This window comes from Haemorhous mexicanus, chromosome 7 (genome assembly GCF_027477595.1).
Source record: "Haemorhous mexicanus isolate bHaeMex1 chromosome 7, bHaeMex1.pri, whole genome shotgun sequence".
Classification (NCBI taxonomy): Eukaryota; Metazoa; Chordata; class Aves; order Passeriformes; family Fringillidae; genus Haemorhous; species Haemorhous mexicanus.
In genome coordinates, this window is record NC_082347.1 from 23,554,257 (window position 1) to 23,575,036 (window position 20,780).

The following is a 20,780-nucleotide window of genomic DNA, read 5'->3' on the forward strand; positions in this document are numbered from 1 at the left end:
CACAAAAATGACATAGAAAAAAAAATTTGCTTTTATTTCTCATGTGCACAAAAAGAGAAAAGAAAAGAGTCAAACAAAACTGAAGTGATGAGGAAAAGCCAAGAGGGGCTGCAGAAGCCTAGAATGGATGTGACCCTGCACCTGGCACTGGCCCCCTCCCTCCCATGTTTCATGTCTAGCTTAGCCTGGAGATCATCAGCAGAGCTGCTCTGTGGTTACATTAGTTATCAGTTCTGTAATTGTTGGTTTGGTCCCTCCTTCCTGCTTTGCAAGTTTGCCACCATCCTGGGCTCAGCCAAGGAGCACTCTCTGGTATTTGTGGGTCCCTCAGAAGCCCTCACTCTGTCAGTGCCAAAGGGGGCAGCTCAGCTATGATTCTTATTTCTTTTTCCAGAGGGGTGCTTTTCCTTGGGGACAAAAGGGTAGAGTTTTTCCAACAGTTCAGCAAAACAAAAATTCCTTTAAGAAAATGGTAATAAGCAGATATAAATTTATATTCAAGAGAAGAAGGAGGTGCAGGGCTTTTTGCTTTCCTTTTCTTGTTTAACATCCTCACATTTATGTTGTGATTAATTCCAAAGTCTTACTCTGAGTGTAGTTCATCGCTACTGATGGGTCAGACAGCATGCAAACTTCTCCCTGTTTCCACAGCAGGGCTCATTGACACCAACCCTCCCCAACAGATTTACAGGCCACAAGTGTCAGCTTTACCGCATCCACCTCATGCAATCCTCCCCACATCCCTTTGGGCCAAAAGGATGAGAGCTTCAGAGAGCAGGACTCAAAGGTACTGCCCAGTTTTGAATGGCATGGTCCCTGTTGTTTCCAGCCAAGCACAGCATTTGAGATTTTGTGAGATTCTTCTCCCATGATCGAGTGGAGACAGATGAGATTCAGTCTCACAACATTTCTGCTTGGTCCATTAGATAAAGCTAACATAGCAACAGAACTAAGAATGACCTGAGAAAAAAGAAGGGAGAGCTAAGGAAGAAGAATAAAGAAACAAGGAATGATTTGTGTGAAAAAGGAAAACAGAGAAATGTCATGGAAACATTAATTATTATTCACAATAATGCTTAAAATTTTGATAGAATTTTCTATCCAGAATCTCAAAGCACTGAGCCGGTGCTAATTAATTCAGCTGTGCAATCCCCCTGTGAACTAGAAACTGTTGTTATTCCCATTTCACAGTGTTGGAATTGAGGTGTCTGGGGAAGCTGGAGTTGGCAAAGGTTTTCTAGAGCCACAAGGAGAACTAGGGTGTTTGAGATCCCAGAAACCTGTTCTCATATCAGTGATGCTCTTCTCTCCCTGGATAGAAAAACGCATTGGGAATGAGAAATAATAAAAGAGAGGGATAGAAATTGAGTGGAAAGAGAGTATGAGAAAGAAATGTGAGAAAGGTAAGAGACAGCAGAAAGGAGGAGAGGTTTGTGTTATAGACTTCACTTGATTTTGCATAATGATTTCTTCCTCCAATCCTTGTTCTTTTTCCTGTAACACTTTTAAAAGGAAAATAATTAAAGCCCCCCACCTATAGCAAAGCAGCTGTTGGCCTGTTGGGGAAAGGGTCCTTACAAGGTTTGGCTGTTCCCTCAAGTTCTGGATTTGTGCTGTGCTTTATTGAACACATTGTTTTGTTTTCAGTGAGCACAACGAGACTTGCACAGTACACACAGCGTGTTCCTTATCTACAGGATGAGACGAGGCTGTTTTAATAACTACCATGATGAAGATGGAGATGAACTTATATACAAGAGGAATTGCCTTCACATTACACACATTATCTTCCTACAAAGCAGCAATTGTTTTTTGCAAATAACATAATATTAAATAATTGGTAGAATTTTTGCGTTTCCTGCATAGTCCAGTCTAATGGAATCTAGATGAATATTGATGGTTTTCTTCTGCATAATATCACCACATAAATCCCCATGTCAGCTACTAGACTTGGGCTATAATACTGCTTTACAATGCATCCACTGACTGTAAATCAAAACAACCAACACAAGAAACTCTTTGGCAAATGTAATTCAGTACATTCGCATGAGGGTCTACAGATGGTGGTGGAAGAGGATTAGACTGCCCAGTCCTTTGCATAATTCTGATTTCCTTTGTATTTTCCTGGTCAAACTACATGTTGTACTTATGAACTTTCCAGACCAATCCAATGCCTGGTGGAAATCCTCTTTTACCAGTGGACTTAAACCAACAATAGATTTGGCCTTCCAAGGGTCAAATCAAGCCAGCCATGAGTGAGACAACGAAATCCCACGTTCAGACTCTAGCTCATGTCCTCAAGTTTAGTGAAACACCATTAGAAAAAGAAGCATTTCTGAGCTTCTGGCTTCTCTCAACCTGGGCCCTGGGCTGCAGGTAGCCAAGTGTGAGCTGTGGCACTCTACTTTTCTCTAGCTTCCTCAGGAGCTTGTCTTTGCTGGTCCTGGGATTTCTTGCGTGTGCACTACCTGCTGAGTGAATCTGTATGGTGCGCAAGTAGAGCAGAGGTTGTACTGAGAGACTAAAAGAGAGACCATTCTAACAGGGTTCAGCATCTATCTGGTGTCTGTGAAGGAAAACAGAAGGAGTGGTGAAAGCGTTTGTTTAGAAATTAAACAGAATTTTCTTCTCTCACAAAGTAAAACCAGACAACAGGCCAAATTCTGGTTGTGGTGATAGTGTAACCACTCCGCTATTTGAAGCAGGTTACTCAGAGGTAAGATGTGCAGAATGACACTTTTAATAGATCAGAAGTAACCTCTTGGATTTTATTCTGTACAGGAACAGATTTTAGCTCTATATCTTCTATGTAAATGTCCCCCCAAACACCCTTATCATTTGGGCACCCCATTAAAGAAGACACAGACCTATAATCAGCTAAAGCCATGCAAAGGCTGAAAAAGTTAAGTGGAAGGGGCCTTTGGGATCAACACAGCTGTTTACTGATGGTAGATTTCATACATACAAGTTAAACTTGGAGACAGAATACCAAGTCCACTACCACATCTCCTCAGAGGCTTGGAACTTTGGATTTTTTACATGATGTTGGCTGTAGAGATTGCTCCACTGTTCACTTTTATGCCCTTCAGGGGTTTTATTCTCAATCCTGTCTTTGTCCATGGACAATAGCCCACGAGTTTTATCTGAAACCTCTCTAAAACAACAAGGATCTGCTTTGGCAGACTTGGTGCCCTGGGGACAGGCTATAGCTGCCTTCATGTTTCTTTGAGTAATTTTGAGGAAGTGTCAGTGCAAGGAACAGTTTATGAGTTTGCTGACAATACAGGATAATAAGCATTTCTATTGACATTTAGCCTTTTGCAGAACAGTGTTTGTCCGTCACTTGGGAACCAAAATGAGCAGAGAATCCCTTGAGAATCATCAGGTGAGCATTTGGGATAAGGGGTAAATATTAGGGTGCACAATACAGGATTGAAGATGAAAAGATGGGACTGTATATTGGGTCTGGCTGGTAGGATGCAAGCATATGGATTTGAGTGGAGGCCTATAAATTAGTAGGTGTATGAGCAGATGGGTGGGGAATCAAAGGGGGGGCCCATATAGCAGGGCTATAATGGTTAGGAAATTAGGTGTTGGGCACAGATAATGAGGTGGTTGTCACCAGCAGTGGAGATCTGGAGAATGGGTGTTGGGCATATCTAAAATTGCAAAAGTTGGGATGCAGGTGAATTGAAGTCATCACAGGTACAGAGTTTAAGGTAAAAGGACTGAAGGCTAAGGACTAGGGAACCAAGCAATTATCCCAGCCAATCCTGAATTTGTCCATCTCAGTCTCAGCTGTCCAGAGGGCAATCAGATGGGCCCACATGAAGCCCCACACTTTCCACCACACAGCGCAGTGAGAGCGCAGCTGGGCTTGTTTTCTTTGTTTGCCAACCAGTGACATGGAAAACGTTTGTTGCCTCAGAGTGCTTTTTTTTTGTCGACTGATGTATTTGGTAACTTTGTCAGATGTGACTTGTCCATACTGCTCCCCAGAGACAGGATTTGGGAAAGGAGGGGGAGGAGGAGGCGACCGGGTGGAGCTGGCATCCAATCCTCTCCAATACCATCATCCCATTGTAGTGCAAAACAGAAAGGAAACAAAACCCTAGAGTGAAAGAGGAGCATCAAACGTCAGAGGAACTCTGTCTGCCATTCAGGTGGTGGGGAGAGATGGGACTTGGAGTTTTATTTTTGTAGGGTTTTTTAATTATTATTTTGGTTTTTTTGTTGGTTTTGTTTGCTTGGGTTTTTTAGAAAATTGGGGATTTTTTTGTTCCTTTTTACAGACCTTCATGACAAAGCATAAAAACACAGTTATATTTATATATCTATTTATATATTTCTTCATTTCGTCGGTTTGTTTGTAAATGTTGCTCCATCCTCCTGTCTGAGCTGATTGTGTGTCACAGAAATTGTGGGTGTATGTGTGAGGTTCCTCCCAACTCTGGCCTGCAAAGTCACCACCCTTGAGGTGCAGCCAACTCTGGGGCAATCCATGCTGGAAAGTGGGGATGAGGTGCACAGAGAACCCCTCATGGGGTGCAGATCTTTACTTGGTCCTTTCTTCATTTGCCAGATGGGCCAGGTGCTGCCGTCTCTGCTTTAGCCAGACTGTTCCCTCTGTCCAGGGAAACAGGGTGAGCATCACAGGTTACACACATTCAAGAGTCCACCACAGAAGAGTATATCTTTGGGGAACAGTGTTTCACAAGCGGCGTTCTCCCCTGCTTCCCTGGCCCTTACCGCTCCCAGAAAGGGGTCCTGTAAGGCAATGGTTGCCAGCTGCATTGCTTCCCAGTCCCCCTGGAGTCCTGGAAGCCGAGGGGACTTTGCATGGCTGAGCTTTACCCAGGGGTGTTGGAGGGCTCCTGCAGGGGAAGCCACTTGGCCGCAGGCTGTTTCTGGCGGGGGCGGAGGGCAGGGGGAACGAGGGGGTCTCAGTCTCATGTGGTGAGCGCTTGGTTCGGCGCCTTCGTGGCGAAGAGGAAGGAACTGGACTGTGGGGAGGAACGGAGAAGGTCTCTTCACCCTTCCCAGGGATGGAGAGAGGTGATCAGACAGGTACAATGTGGAGGCCTAAGCTGTCGCCCTGCAGTTTCATGTGGTTTCCATGGTAACTAGTGGCGGTCATAGGCAGCGGCAGCAGTGGGAGGTGCGGAGCCCCGGGATGTGGCACTATAATAATAAGGGGAACCTGAAAGTTAACACAGGAGAAGAATGGACTGGTTGAAAGGACAAACAGTAAACAAAAAAAAAACCAAAACAAAACAAAAAAACAGAAACAATCAAACTAAGAAAAGAAATTAAGGACAACTGAAAACAAAAAGAAAGGTAGAAAGAAAGAAAAGCAAAAGAAGCAAAACAAGAACTTGGAGACTGAGCTCCTAATGGGATTAGGGGAAGGCAATCAGTGGAAGCCAACTGAGGGCCATACTTCAGTTGACAGATGGTATGGTGGCCTCTGGATAGGATGCCCCCATACGGGAAGGAGATCCTTTTGCATTCTCTGACAATCAATAAATAAGCCCATGAGCTTTTGTGCAGGTTTTGGCTGGGGTAGAGTTAGTTTTTTTCACAGTGGCTGGTAAGGGGCCGTGTTTTGGATTTGTGCTGAGCACAGGATTGATAATACAGATATGTTTTTGTTACTGCTGAGCAGGGCTTACACAGAGCCACGGCTTTTTTCTGCTTCTCATGCCGCCACACCAATGAGGAGTCTGGAGGTGCATGGCAGGCTGGAAGGAGACACAGCTGGAGCAGATGACCTGAACTGGCCAAAAGGATATTCCAGACCAGAAAATATCCTGGTCACTATGTGAAAGCGGGGAAGGAAGGAGGAAGGAGAAAAGTTTGGAGTGACACTGGTATTCTTCCCAAGTAACTACTGTGCATGTTGGGGCTCTGCTCTCCTGGGAATGGCTGAACGCCTGCCTGCCCATGGGAAAGAGTGAATTCATTCCTTGTTTCGCTTTGCTTGTGTGTGTGTGGCTTTTGCTTTTACACTGTCTTTATCTCAGCCCAGGAGTACTCTAGTTTTTATCCTTCCAATTCTCTCCCTGATCCTCCTGGTGGGAGAATGAACGAGTGGCTGCATGGGGCTTGGCTAATGCCTGGAGCTAAACCACAACAAACATTGCAGCATGATATGCCGCACCTGATCCGTAGCCACAGAGAAAGTGTCAGGGCCAGATGTTCTGAGTGCACCTGACAAAGTGACTTTAAAACCAATCGGGGAGAAATGAAACAAAATTGCAGTGTTGTATTAATTGGGATTTGGGTCACAATTGGCATGAAAGCTCTTTAGATGGTTATCGAATGTGTGTTAAATAGTGATTGATTGTTAAGATCACATTTACTGAAGTTTAACAGCTCTGGAATAAAATGTGCATCTATTATCCAGTTGTTAAACCTCAGTAAATACATAGGTAATAATCACAACTGATTTATTTTACATATAGTAAATCTCTTCCTGTTCCACTGCAAAGAAATATTTTATTAGAAGCTAAAGTCTCATAGGAGTTTTTTCCCCCTCTGAAAAAAACCCTGACTATTTCTGAGCATATCAGTGACTGGAGATGGATATATATCCCTGCAAGAGAACTCTACTGGCTATTATAAATCTTGTGATGCAGCCTGTCTCCCACTCTAGACATTAGTCCAACTGGTCCAGTAGGAAGAAATTCTATGGGATTTAAAGATTTCCCAGGAATTGACTCTGGATTTAGCCTGGGAGAGGAGTGAAACCTTATCTGAATTTTTAACCAGGCCTTGAAAGCATGCTGGTTGTGGCCTAAGAGTAGCAGAACCTAAATTTAACTTTTGATATAATTTGTTGATATAAATGTGGATGCAGTCCATGGAGAAGCCAGAGCCAGAACTCGAGTTCTGAACTGTCTCATGAAAGAGGAACCCGCTTCAGAACTGGTACAAAATATACCTGAGGGATATACCCATGTCAAACTGGACTGGAGAGTGAGGGAAAACGGCCTCTCAGCTGCCCAAATAATTGAAACCCCTTTTCAGAAACAAACAAACAAACAAAAAACCCAAAGAGAACAAAGAAAAGAAAACAAAGAGACAAACAGAAGGAGCGCGAGGCTGGGGGTGTGCTGTGGGAAAGAGGTACTCACTTAGTAATGCAGGGTTGCTGAACCGCCAGGCCTCGTTGTAGGTCGTGTACTGAGGGTGGCTGTAGGGATTCCCTGAGAACTCGCTCCCTGGAAGAGACCAAGGAAGGTGTGAAATACAGTAAGGAATAAAGATTAATGTCTGCTGTTCTATCAGACCAGTGTTCATGCTGAATCCATTTGCCAGCAGGAAAACTGGAGTATGTAGCTTCCTTGTCTAACTGGAACTCTCCCCTTCGAGTCACTGCCGTGCCTGTTCAGTGCAAAGTTGCTTACCCATACCATTAAGCATCACAAGATTGACATCTTCACAATCAAGAAATCAGTTCAAATTCAATAATACAAATAAAATATTTAAGTGGGGTGGTTTTTTTCCTTTTTTTTTTTTCATTGCCTTCTGTCTTCCAATTCTCAAGCTGCAGTAGGACTGCATATACAAGTTTTTATGCACTTAATTATCAGCTTTCTTATTAATAACATCAGAGGTTCTCCAGTATTGTCGAGACAGCAGGCATGAAAGGTTAATGGGACAAGCTCACAAGAAACTCTTTGGAGTTAGCAGTGCTGTTGATAGCAATATGTATTGCTAGATTTTTTTTATTAGGGTACTGAGGGTGATGGCATATTTGTGGAGAAGAGTATCATTCATTTTTGGAAATGTTCTGAGTTGGCTGTGCTTAAATACAAAACAAAATGGAAAACACATGAATCACTTTCTTTCTTACTCTGGATGATGGTATTAGTCAGAAAAGTGATTCATACATGATTAACCTCTCTTTTATGCTTAGTTACTGAATTATAGAGAAAGCTTACTGCATTCTAGCTCTGGAAGATGTTTTTCTAATGATTAGCACTTTGTATACTGAATCTGAAAGACAAGTTGTGCTACAGCTCCCTTTTCCCCCCCAGCTCCCCATTAGGAAAATGGGCCCAAACCAAAATACTTCCAAATTTTGTGACCTAGTAAGACTCTGAACCAAGATCTGAATGGTGCAGAGTCTTCTGAAACATTCAGTTTTATTGTGCAGAAGAAGTTGAGTCTCCCTGTTTCTTAGAAGGCTGTGCAGGGTATTTGGTAACTGAAGGGGTCCGGTGCTGCATTCAAAATAAACAAATCTCCCCAAACTTAAACAAGTATGCTTCTATTATGGAAAATCATTACATGGTCTGATCATAAGCTCAATTTAATGTAGTATCAAGAAACTGTGAACAATTAAGGCCATCTCAAATGCCTTATGTGCTTAAAAGGCAGTGGAAGAATAGTGTAGGTATTAGCTTCTGGTCTGCCCGAAGGCAGAGGTGGAATTGTTACAACAGAAGTGCTTGAGAAGCACCTGGCAGTTCCTGCTAGATACCATGGAACAGGAAAAGAAGGTAATGCAAGATGGGATGAATGCCTGTGATACAATTACCAAAGAATGTCAATTAATTATGGCATAATCTCTGCAAATCTCCTCTCACTGGAGTATTGAAGCCAAAACCACAGATTCTCAGAGGGTGGAAATGAAGCCTGTTCAAGTTAGGGGATTTGTACTGCTTTAAACTTGAGGAGAATCTTTCCAGCAAGGTTTTTAGAGGTACTCAGGGTGATAACCAAAGTAGTCAGTGCAAAAATGAGTATGAATCAAACTAAATCATCATCCAAAGGTATTTTAGTCCCAGTAGCTTTTAGTTTCAGTATAAAACCTCATTTTATGTGAGAGATTTTGCTAACTACTGTTTTAATGATGATAACTCCGCATAATTCCATAGCTAGAAACATCCTGCATGGAAAATCTGACAACCAGCTGGGAGGGAATCGGTGAATCCTATGAAGATGACCATGCAATGCACAGTCCAGACTTTTCTCTACTGAATTATTTGTGGAATATACTAGAATTGGTTTGCTACCCAAAGAAGGAGAAAAAACCTATTCTTATGAGAATTTCTGCTTTTGAATTTCTGCTTTTGAAGTGCTTCATACGACAAAACTTTACTGTATGGAGAGAAATTTTTCTGATATTTCAAGACTTTTCTCTCACTCCCTGCTGAGTTGACACCCTAAACTGTTTATAGTGTTGCTAAAGCACGGGTTAAGCACAGGAGAAAGAGCCACAGCTATAGAGCGCGGGGAGGAGGGAGGGCAGCCACTGGAAACAGTGTTTATTGACGAGGAGTGAAAGCATGCATGCAGCAGGATAATGAGCTTTTGAGCTCAACTGTGACCAAGAGGAACTGAGCTATCGCCTTCCCCGATCACTAATGAAACAAGTGTAATTTCCTCATCAACATTGGATTCTGTTTAACGACTCCCTGCCGCTGCCGTCCCCAGCCTTCTGCAGGCTCTGCGCTGCTCTGTGTAAACTTCAGTTCCTTCCGTGGATGCTGACTTCACTAAAACAGTTTGCAGAAACTTGACGTCCTTTCTGGGAAAGAGGAAGAACTGAGACAGGGATCAAAGGTATTCTGTTACCTTTGTGGGTAACTTCTCTCAGTTATGTAGGTTAAGTGTAGCCCAATACCTGATTCATCTGTCTCTGAGTGACTAACCCCTGCTTTTCCAAGTGTGTGCTCAGGACCAATGGCCTTCGTCCATGTTTACAGCCTGGGACCTGAAGTTACGGGAAGGGCAAGTGCAGGAATATGTATCTTGTCACGTCATCTGCATAAACCTCAGAGATATTTGCATTTGCTGGCCATGTTGCACGATTGTAGTGCTACAGGAGACAAGCTTTTCTCTAGACGGTGTGAGTAGGAGTCTAGTGAAAGGTTGTCATGGGTAGAAAATAGCAGCTTTGATTAGCAATGGTTAAGCAATCTTCTCAGAAACGGTTTTCCACTGGAAAATGCTGTCTCATTGAAATGGAAATGTTTTGCTCAAGCTTGTCAGCTTCAATAGAGTTTTGGAAAGAAAAGTTCTGAAGTTATTGCATATTGAAACAAAGTATTATGTTTCAACTTTCTTGTTTTGTTTCATTTTGCCTTTCTCATTTCATTTAATTTCCTTTCAGCTCTTTCATTATTTTAATATGTCTTGACATCTAGAACATGTTGATGTTATTGAAATGTTTCATCCCTATGTTTGCAAACTGAACTGTTGCAAGGTTCTGACTCCACATACCAGTGCAAGATGAAAGCAAATATCAGGGAATCAGAATTTTGAATGGGTTAGAAATCTGATTTCTGAGCAGTTGTGTGTTTAGCTCTGCACCTTTGTTAAAAGAAGACAGAGCCCTTTCCCATGTTTTCTCACATCTGAACAACAGGTTTGTTTGCATGTTAGTATGTTTCTTAAAGATACTTCCTAAGTAGTCATCTTGCTGGCTTCTTGTTTCCAGTGTAGTTAAAGCACTGGCTCCTGAACTTTCTTGGCCTGAGGGCACATAACAAACCATTGACACCCTTGTATTTGATAGTTCAAACTGGACTCCTAACAGAGGTTGTAAGTCAGCACAGAGGATTGATCTCAGGAGGCCTATATTCTGTGCAATTTGTGCTCAGGAAATCTTTACTAACACTATTTCTTGGCATCTGTATTGAAATCTTATTGGTTTAGCCTTCTAATACAGAAATGATGAGGCATGAAGTGAGCCTAGCAGGTGTCAGGTTCAGAAAAAATAAGGGATATAGTTTTCACAAAATATGTAGTTTAGCTGTAGAACGTTTTGCAAAGGACTTCTGTGCATGTTAAAGGCTTATATGGGCTCAGGAGACATTTTTTACATTTCTAGAGGGGAAGCCTATCAAGGGTTTAATATTAAATAGAAAGAAGTCTGGCTTAAAAAATTTCTTAGCTGCAACGTGGAGGCTGGGAGATCTTTCAAGAAAGTACCAATACATGCTTGCTCTACTCTTACACCCTTCCTCATATTTCCCCTGTTGGCCTCTGGCACAAAGTAGTGGCTGCAGAGATCTGCAGAGTGACCCATTAAAGCAAAATCTTCTGTTTCTTCCCAGGAAGCCTCTTTATCTCCATCTTGTTGGCTTCAGTCAGACTAGAAAACAGGAAAAAAGGGGCTTCCTGGCTGGGTCTGACCAGTGGGGTATGACTGAAACAGCCAGAACCTGATGCTCTGTTGAAACTACTGCAGGATGCCCAAGTAGGCCACTGGAAAAATTCCCTCTGATTAAATGTTGACATCAGATTTAATGTGAAGATATCCATTTGACCATAATAATTTTTTTAAACTTTGAAGTATAACTTTACTGGTTTTTTCTGTATAATTCTGTTCCTTTTCTTTTGGGGAATATTTCTGGGTTTTTTTTTTTTTTTTTTTGGGGACACTGCTATCTTATATGCAGCCTCCACATCAAGGAGCTGAAATACCTTATTCTTGAATAAATGACCCCTGATATTAGTGGTCTTAAAATTTTTGTCCCAGTTTAGAAGTCAGTATCATCCTTGTCATGAGGACATTAAACTTACATAGCAATCACTGAACAGTTTCTACTCAAAGAGCCAGATATTTTGATATTATTAATAATTTCCATATGCCGTGACCTCCTATAAGTTTTGACTATAAATGATCTAAATATTGTCATCTGAATTTACCTACTGTAACTGGGGGAGTTGTGTGGACGTGTTAATTGATTTTATATTGTCTTAGTGCCTGTCTGATTCTGGAGCAAACCACCTTCTTGAATAATTTAGTGTAGGACGTGCCCAAAAATTTACCACTGGAATAGGTTGCCCAGAGTAGTTGTGGGTACCCAATCTCTGAAAGTGTTCAAGGTCAGGCTGGATGGGGCTTTGCACCTCCCGTAAAGATGTCCACCCGTGACAGGGTGGTTGGAACTGGGTGACCTTTAAGGTCCGTTTCAACTCAGAGAGTTCTATGATTTGTCACTTTAAGATGTTAAGACTTTGACTTGGAAACATTTCCTGAGGGTTATATTTTCACGGTCCTCATTGATGTGAATGTTCACTTAGTTGTCTGTTCTGAGATCTGGGTAAGGATTAAGTTAGGCTTTCCACTTGTAAGCCCTGGCAAATCATATGATAGTAATTTAAGAGCTTTCTGTCCTCAACTTGTTGCTGCTTCAGTTCTGGACTCATCTCTTCAGAAGCAGAGGCTGCAGAATGGGTTGTGTACCTGCCCCTTAATCATCACAACTCACAACCACGGGCCATAAAAAGCAGAAATCAGTGGCAGATGAGTTCTGAGCTCTGAACTACCAAGTCTGAGAAAAGAAAATCCTGCCTCTTCATTTATCTACTGGGGACAACTGTCATCAGAGGAGAGTGGGTAATAGAGCCTGAGGTAATAAACTCTTCAATTGTCCAAGAGTAAATGGTTCTCTCTTCTTCTGAAAGAGTGGGAGAATCCATGTGCTGAGATAAGGTATTTCTCCAAAGCATTGGGTGTCAAAGAAAGAGTTGGATGTAGGATTAGGTTGGTAATTTCTTGGATTGAAGGCACTATTTTGGATATAGGAGATGGTTAAGTAGTTGGTTGCTAAGAGTGAATAGTTAGTTTCTTGTGAAATGCTGGTAATAATTTCTGAGATCTTAGTAAGTTTAGGCTATATAGACAGTAGGTCTTCAAAAACTGTAGGTATTAAATTGCCATTGATAATTTTCAGCTTGATGGCCATAGATTTAGACAGAAGGTGAGTTGTCACCCTTAGTTAGTGGATAGGTGAGTATCTTGAGCCATGAGCAGTACATAATAATCTGCATGGGTCATTGGAAAATAATTACATTAGTTAATGAATACTAGGGTTAATTAATTACCAATTAATTGCCACAGGTTATAGCTAGCTAGCTGCCCATAGCAGCAGAGAATCAGTTACTAGGAGGAAAGAGATACATTACAAAAAGGGTTGTTAGCTACATTGGTTATAGGCTCCTGATGGTTTCTTTATGAAAAGAATAGCTCTTCATGTCAGCAAAGCAATAGCCAAGCCAGCTGTGAAAGCTCTCACAATACTGGTAAACGTTCAGACATGTGTGCACCATTATTGAGGGTTGGCAGCTGACTTACCAGGAACCATTCCTGCAAGAGTTGATGTTGGGTAGCTGCCTTGTCCAGTTGGGGGAACATGGGGTGGGTAGCCAGGCAAGGTGGTGCTTGCCATATCACGACCTGGAAAGGGAGAGAATCAGGACAGGTGATCAATTCAGATAAGATCTTTCAATACTGATTTGGTATCACCTCTTGTCCCACTGTCACACGACTTGATAGGCAACTACTGCACAGCCTTCTCTTACATGAGTTCTGTCTACCCACTGAAAATTTTGGGTGAAGATTGGGGCACTTTTGATCTCACACTATAAGGGAGTATGTTAAAACTTAGCTTTGATGAGGCTCAAAAGAATTTGGTTTGATTTTGGGTCTATTTTAACTAAATCAAAATGGCCCTGATCTGCACAGAGAATGGCAGCATATTCACTGCCAGAGTAGCTGAGGTCCTGTCTATATGCCGTGGATGTGGTTCCAAAATTGTGGTGATGTTGCTTTAGGGCATGATCAATGTGCAAGGCACTGGGAAGTGATCCAAGAGTTTTCTGTGCCTGTCTCTCTTCCCACCTTTGCCATTCACTTGCATATGGTTTTAGGCAACTTGCTTAACCTCTCTGTGCTTCTTTTTGTGCTGCAAACTCTTTGGTGCAAGAGCACACTTTTAGTACATTTGCACAGTGCTTAACATGAGACCAGTAATGGTTGGACTCCTTACAGGTGCTGGTGTGTACTATATGTAATAATAGGATAATGCAAATTAATTTGAGTCTCACTTCATTTTTATCACAGGTACAAGTTTTTGTTTATAATACTTTAAGTTGTGATAACTTTTCATCACCAAAGAAGTAGAGAGGGGTGTGGATTTGGTGTATGATTGTAGTTTATTTTTCCTCTCTTAGGAAGTGCAGCTGGGGGTTTCTTGGTTGATGCCAGAGGCATTTCCTCATTTGGACTGGTTAGCCTGAAAATGGGCCAGCCAGAAGGGCATTTGCTGTTAGTGCTTATTGCATTTAAATGGACTAAAATAATCTCAGAAGCTGCTGGGAGTTTCAAGCCAAAGCAAAACAAAACAAACAAAACAAAACAAAACAAAAAAACTAAATAAATTAAGATAATCTTTCCCCCACAGCTGCTGGGAGATTTACAGCTCAACCTCCAACACTGCCTACTGAGGTGTCAGCCTGTTCCCAGCATCAAAAGCCTTTCACATTCCCTAGGTGAACTATAGCTCACCAAGAAGTTTCTGCTATTTGTGGTTCTTTTGTTAAATTTTGTCTCTCCTGGCAAGAGTCTGATTCACCTTTAGGAGTGACAGGCTAAGTAAAGCCCATTAACACCACTGGAGTCACAGGAACCATGCTGGGATATGCTAATGAAAGAAGAAGCGTTGGGTTAACTCTACTACCAGCAGAATGATAACTGATAAAAGCAGGCCCTGGAACAAGCATGAACCTTGGCTGGGGAATCAGAAATAATTAACAGTTACAAGGCAAAGCAAAAACTAATAAGCATGGAACATTAACCTGAAGGGAGGAAGCTTCTCTGGGTTGAGGTAGGCTAAACCAGTGTCATTGCTTTCACAGGTCTTGAGTAAGGATTACTGAGGTGATTTACTCAAGAAAACAGAGTTGCAAGTTCATTCTTTCTTACAGAAGAGGTTCCCTATCAGTGGCTGATGTTCCTTGCTTATGTCCTCTTAGACAACAGCTGAGCCATTTTCCAGCCACTCCCCAATACTGATAAAAATAAATACATAATGTATCAGGGATTAATATTCTACACTCTTTTAATCTCTTATCACCATAATTCCTTTAGTGACTTGTAGCTGTATGTTAAACCATATGAATAACACCAAGTAGATGTAGTCCTTTTTTTTTCACTTTGGTTTAAGGCAAGAAATTTTTATGCTTAAAATTCTTGTTCTTTTAGTTTCATTTATTGACTAACTTGAGAAATAACAAGCGATGAATGTGAAAACAGTGTCACTGAAAAGTTAGAGATAACATTATCTAGCTTCAGGCACAATTAATTCATTTTGACACTTTCATTCAGGCGGGATCACATATACACTAACTCTGCTACTGGATGTGTGCACATATGCCTCTGTGTTTTTATTCAGACATGAGCACACAGAGGTTGATGTTCAAAACTGAGCATGGAAAATTTGTTGGAAAGCGATAATTTGTCAGAATTCCAGTCTTGAAAAGGAAGATAACAAACATGTACTGTATCAGTAACATCAGTAAGAGTCTCACAGAGAAACTCTTAAAATGCTGTTACATACAAACAGGTCCCTTCCATAACCTTCTCTCATTACAAACATATAGACAGGATTATTAAATTCTTGTACTGCAGGGCTATGGCAAAGCTAGCTCATAGCATGCTTCCAACTGCAGCCATTCTTCTTCCTGCAAGAACTTTCTGAGTGAGGAACAGTACCTGAATCGCTGTGACATTGTTTGCCCTTTTGAATACTTGGTCCAATGTCTAATTCCCTATAAGAGTCTTAAGGCATGTGCCTCTCAAGAAACACAGTGCCTTCTAGGCTAGAAGATGATCATATATAACAGTATCCCCAGATATCTGTACTTTGGAGCCACTTCTTGGCTTAGGAAGTGCCCAGAACTCAGAGGTTCTGGCTGCAGTAAGGTAGGACCAAGATGGTCTTATGAACACAAGCCTTCTTACTTGCTGTTTTCCTACATGGTGGTTTAGAAATGGAAATCTCACATGACAAGACAAAGGAAGGATATTAAGTCAAAAGAGAAAAATAATATAGGAACATGAAGAAGGCAGAAGTAAGATACGTTTCTTGAGTGTTAGGAAGAAGATATGTTTCTTGAGTATTAGTGTGGTCTGTACTAAGACTTGTCTGTTCTGAAAAAGCCCAGATTACATCCTTTGAAGAATAGTCAGCGGTCACCCAAGACGATACCCACTATTTCACCCAAGTCACCCCTGAGATTCTGCAGCAATGTTGCTTCTGTCACCTTGATCAGGAGTTTCCCTTAGTACCTACCTGAAACTTGACCTTCCTCCCCATCTTTCCCTCCTGCCTGCTGCTTATTAATTTTGCCATCTTCTGCAACCTATTTCTTCACTTCTGTTCTTCCATTAAGACCTACCTCAGCTCTGTATTCCTTTGGCTGTAAAATATAGTCTTTCACACATCCTTCCTGCTCTTGATGTTCAGACATGATGCTGGGTTTCTTAACTGCTTGGTCTGCTGTGTAAAGGCACCAGCTCACACTGACACTCCCAAATCAGGTGACTCAAATACTGCTCACAGCATAGCTGTGCCAGCGCTCACCAACTGCCCGTGTCTATCTGACTTAGTAGCTGCAACCCATGCTGAACAACCCAGGCAGGCCTAGAGCTGGCTGGGATCTTCACGCTGCTGTCATCTACCTTAGGCTAGCACACTGTATTCTGTGCCTGCAGTACTCAGAGACATTATGGCTCTTGAGTCAACACAGGATTTTGATGTGTGCATGTTTCTATACTAAGTCCCAAACCCAGTCTAACAGGGACACCCAGTCACTTTTAGGTAGTTACAGCTTCTTTTCCCATTTTATTTTAAAAATGAAGAACAGGCATGAAAACTTTTTGATTCTTCATGGAGCTGAGAACATACACTGCAGATGCAGACCTGGAACATGGTTGCTCTGGTTCCCACTTGCACTCAAAGAGCTTGCAGCATTTACTTGCCTCCCCATCAGACGAAACTGAACCCCTTGCCTGCAGCATCCCCGCTCAGTTTGTGGCCAAGGCCGGTTACCTGCTATCAGAGGCTGGCTGCTGGACTGCCCAAAGTGGGCACCATGATGAAGGAAGGCACTGTAGCAAGGCGTGGACGCATCGTCTGAAAGGGCCATGTGGAAGGGCTGAAGATCAGCCTGCCCAGAGCCGACCGGCGTGGTGGGGGTGAAAGGGGTGAGAGAGGCTCCATGAGGCTCTTGCTTTATACTGAGGGGAGAGGAGAGGTTTTCTGTGGTAGGGTAAGGGATGGACACAGACAGACAAAGGGAACAGGGGAAGGAAGAGGAGGGTGGGGAAGGGAGGAGAGGAAGAACAAAATGGGTAAATGAAAATGGAGTGGTTAAAATCTACAGGGAAATTAATTTTAAAACAAAAATAAAAATAAAAAGGCTAGGAGTAGATCAGAGGAGCCAGTGCTGAGACAACAGCAGTAAATGTGCCTGGGGGCTAGGCTCAGACTGCAGGAATGCCTCTGCAGAGCAGCAGGAGATGAGGGGAATGGAGTGCAGTGGCGGAGGGGAGGAATGGGAGGCTAGAAGAGAAGGAAGTGAGGGAGGGAACATGCAGGAGAGGGAGGACAGGAACAAGCATAGGATTGGGAAGAAGAATGCTCTGAAGCTTTTGTGCTCCCTTTTCTGCTGCTTTCTTGCTGGCCAAGGGCATATGAAGATGCTACACTTACACAGTTTGGGCCAAGGAATTGCACTGCTTTTTCTCTTCAAACCCTAGGTAACCTTCCTCAGGAGAGTAGCCTTGCTATAAGCATCTATTAAACAGATTGCTGGGTGTAATGGCCAAAGCTTCTCCACCAAAATTTCATAAAAGCGTGACAAAAAGGGTATAGCTGGAGTTTGAGGTTAAAATACAAATGGGACTATGCAATTAATAGGTGGATAGACAGATGGATCAATCAATTGATCTTGTTCACAGTGGCACATTTTGGAGATTTAATCATACAAACAGTCAGGGCTGATTCTGATTATTCCCAGAGTGTAGTTTTGCCAGATAGATACCTTGACAGAGAGACATAATGGAAGAGAGGAAATATGGGGGACTTGTAAAAGGTCTAATTTTCATTGTTGTTTGCATTGGGCCTCCATTTCTGATGTGCAGATTTTCACAAGCACAATAGATTGAGCTTTGCCACTGTTCCTAACTTGGCCACCAAGCAGGATGTTTGGGAATTGGAGAACTCTGTGACCTAAAGCATGGGTACTCCAGACCACCCACTGCTGTTGGGTCAGCAGTAATAGAGTCCTGTATTTGAACACCTGAAAGCAAAGCATGGATGATGTGATCAGATCCAATCCAAATTATCTAGCAAACCGTCCATCCTCAGGTAAACAAATTCAAGCCAATAAATGAAAGCCATCTCTCTGCTGTGATGGCAACTATTGCCAATGGCCTATGAAATAAGTTAGTTCTGGTGGTTTTGATTTATACAGAGAAATAGAAATGTGACATATAATTAGGTCATAAATCTGACTTCATTAATGTAGAACTGGCTTAATTAACTTTAGGCACCTTGTTGCGAGGCTGTAGTGCTCACCTAGACAGTAAAGGGCTGGGCAATTTCTCTCTGTGAATGCTGTTTACCCTGAGATATTTGTTTCCTAAAGATTTGCTACCTGGCAAAAATGATAGTTTGCCATCTGTGTTCTACTCCAAGTACTTCTAACATGGGTGGCCAGCAAAGGTCTCTCATCACTAAGACTTCTTTGCAGCAAAGACATACGCTCATGATTCAATTAGTTGGCAAGGATCAGTCCTGGCCAAGAGGGATACACTTCTTCTTCATTTACTAAGTGAAGTCACTGGTATGCGAAGTAAGGATCATAATTTCTTTTCCCTTTTTGCTACAAAGCTCTGTTTGGCAAGGACCTTTTGTGGAGGATATGGGGAATGGAACTTGGAGTATCTGGATTATGTTTTACAATTAATTAAAGTCCCCAGCATAGGCAGCCGATCAGCACCCAGCTTCTGCCTTTTACAACCATACACTGTCCTGCTATCCCACTAGTGAGCCTTCATGTGCCAGAGCCAGTCTCTGTAGATCGAGAACCATCCCAAGCTATTTTTCTCCTGCATCCTCTGTCCTCTGCAAGGCAAGGAATGCACAGATTTACTTTCAGACCAAACACGCAGAGTCACCACCAGCATTCTGGGAGTGCTTGAAGCCTTTATTCAAATAATATTGATACAAGATAATTTGGATGAATAGACCTATCTGCAGGCAGAGGCCCAAAAGTTCCCTGGGCTTTCACAGGCTGCGAGTGAAGTGATATTTTTCAAGGAAGCCATTTGACAGTGATACATAAATAAACTGGGGACAGTTTGGTCCTGGGCATTTTCAATACTCCTATTTCAACTCTCTTTATTGTACAAGAGACAGCAGGTGTGGAGAGCTGCTGAGGAGGAAAGGGCAGAGAATAAGGTGGACATGGAAGCGTGGGTGGGCAGAAGCAAGAGGTGCTATGGGCAGGGGTTAATCCTGTTTGCACAGCCCCCAGGCACGTTGGGTTTCTTAGTCCCTCCCCTGCTTTATTTCTCTTTTAAAGCATGGAATTTTCAGCTATAATCCTTCCTAAACCACAGCATTTTTCAGGCGCTCTGTGTAAGTGAAACCATAATCTCTGGTAAAACAGACCGCTTAAGCTGCTGTAGCATTAGGCCAATCTGATCCAGCCCCTGGATTTCCGCTCTGCCCAGCCACCACAGAGAGGATTTCAGCCTGAAAGACTGTGTAAAGCCCTTCCAATGGGAACAACAGTGCTAGGCCTTGCCTTGTAAAGCTGGGAAGGGTTAAGGGACCAGGAGCTATTTGTCCCAATGTTGTGAGGCTGTTAAAACCCCTGTCAGACTCACAGCGGAGATGAGCCCAGCCCTCTCTTGAACACATCAAGGCTTATGAAGAAAAATTCCTCGCACCTTCCAGAGCCATCGCCACTTACTCAGTGTGTGGGGGGATAAAGAAGTCAACAGTAACATGGCAAAGAGACTTGAACACAATAATGCTAAACACTTTTCTCTCTAATAGTGGAAAGGAGGCAAAGATAAGGTCAGACAGCGAATGATTGCAGAACCAAAACTCAGACTTATATGTGTCTATTTATCTGTCTGTCTTTCCCTCTACACTCTGCAACTGCACAGACATAATTTATATCCCATGTATCTTTACTGATGGATGGCATTTACCATTTTTTACTCCTTTGTTGTCCAACTCTCCACTGACTAAAAGCACCTGAATTCTGTCTCTGGTATAACTCCTGCCACTGCTATGCTGGAATAATTGCCCCAGCAGTGAATTATAGCTCCAAAGCATGTCACTGTATATGAAATCAATTGATTGATCTATCTATCCACCTGTGAATGGCACAGTCCCATTTTTCATTTTAACCACCTCAAACTTCAGCTGCATCTTTTATGTTTTCAATTTTGATTTTCTCCATTCTCTAATTCTTTCATATTTGTGATGGAGAACTTGCCTCTGCCTATCCCAAGTCCCACTACTGCCAGCAAGCTGTGAAGTAGTGCAATTTTAGCTTGTCTATGTTTTGTTGGGAGTGTTTCTTAGTAAGGCTCCTTTAGCGAATCCCAAGGTATATCCTTCTCCTAAGGCTGGAATAAAAACCTGAAATCAAATGGGAGGGGAGGGGAGTGGAGTGGAATGAGTTTGCAGCCCCTTTCCAAAGCAGCAGAAATCTACTCCTGCCTCAGTCTCCTTTATTCTTCTAAAAGGCGAACAGTATCCTTGTTTATAGGTGGCAAAAAAAAAATATCACCCACTGTCATGGTGGGGGAAACTTGAAAGTTGGCTGGGTGGGGATATAGCTGGAAACATAGCAGAGGACATTTTTTTGAATCACCTACTCCTCTCTTTCTGACTGTATTTTCTGAGTTATGGTTGTTTTTCTTCCATTCTAACCCTCTCCTCTGTTATTTTGGC

The 20,780-nt window shown here is 42.4% G+C and overlaps 1 protein-coding gene across 4 annotated transcripts in view; it reads right to left on the bottom strand.

Moving 5' to 3' along the window:
- Positions 1–5,020: 5,020 nt before the first annotated feature.
- Positions 5,021–20,780, bottom strand: part of PAX2 (paired box 2) — an 83,301-nt gene continuing 67,541 nt past the window's right edge. For 2 of the 4 annotated variants that reach the window (XM_059851458.1, XM_059851456.1), the window contains exons 8-10: positions 13,097–13,198; positions 7,137–7,223; positions 5,021–5,200 (exon numbers count right to left, since the gene is read on the bottom strand). In XM_059851458.1, coding sequence (XP_059707441.1) covers positions 5,124–5,200; positions 7,137–7,223; positions 13,097–13,198 — 266 coding nt within the window. In that variant the 3' untranslated portion in view covers positions 5,021–5,123. The remainder of the gene's footprint in view (positions 5,201–7,136; positions 7,224–13,096; positions 13,199–20,780) is intronic. The other 2 variants (XM_059851455.1, XM_059851457.1) reach the window with 2 other exon arrangements.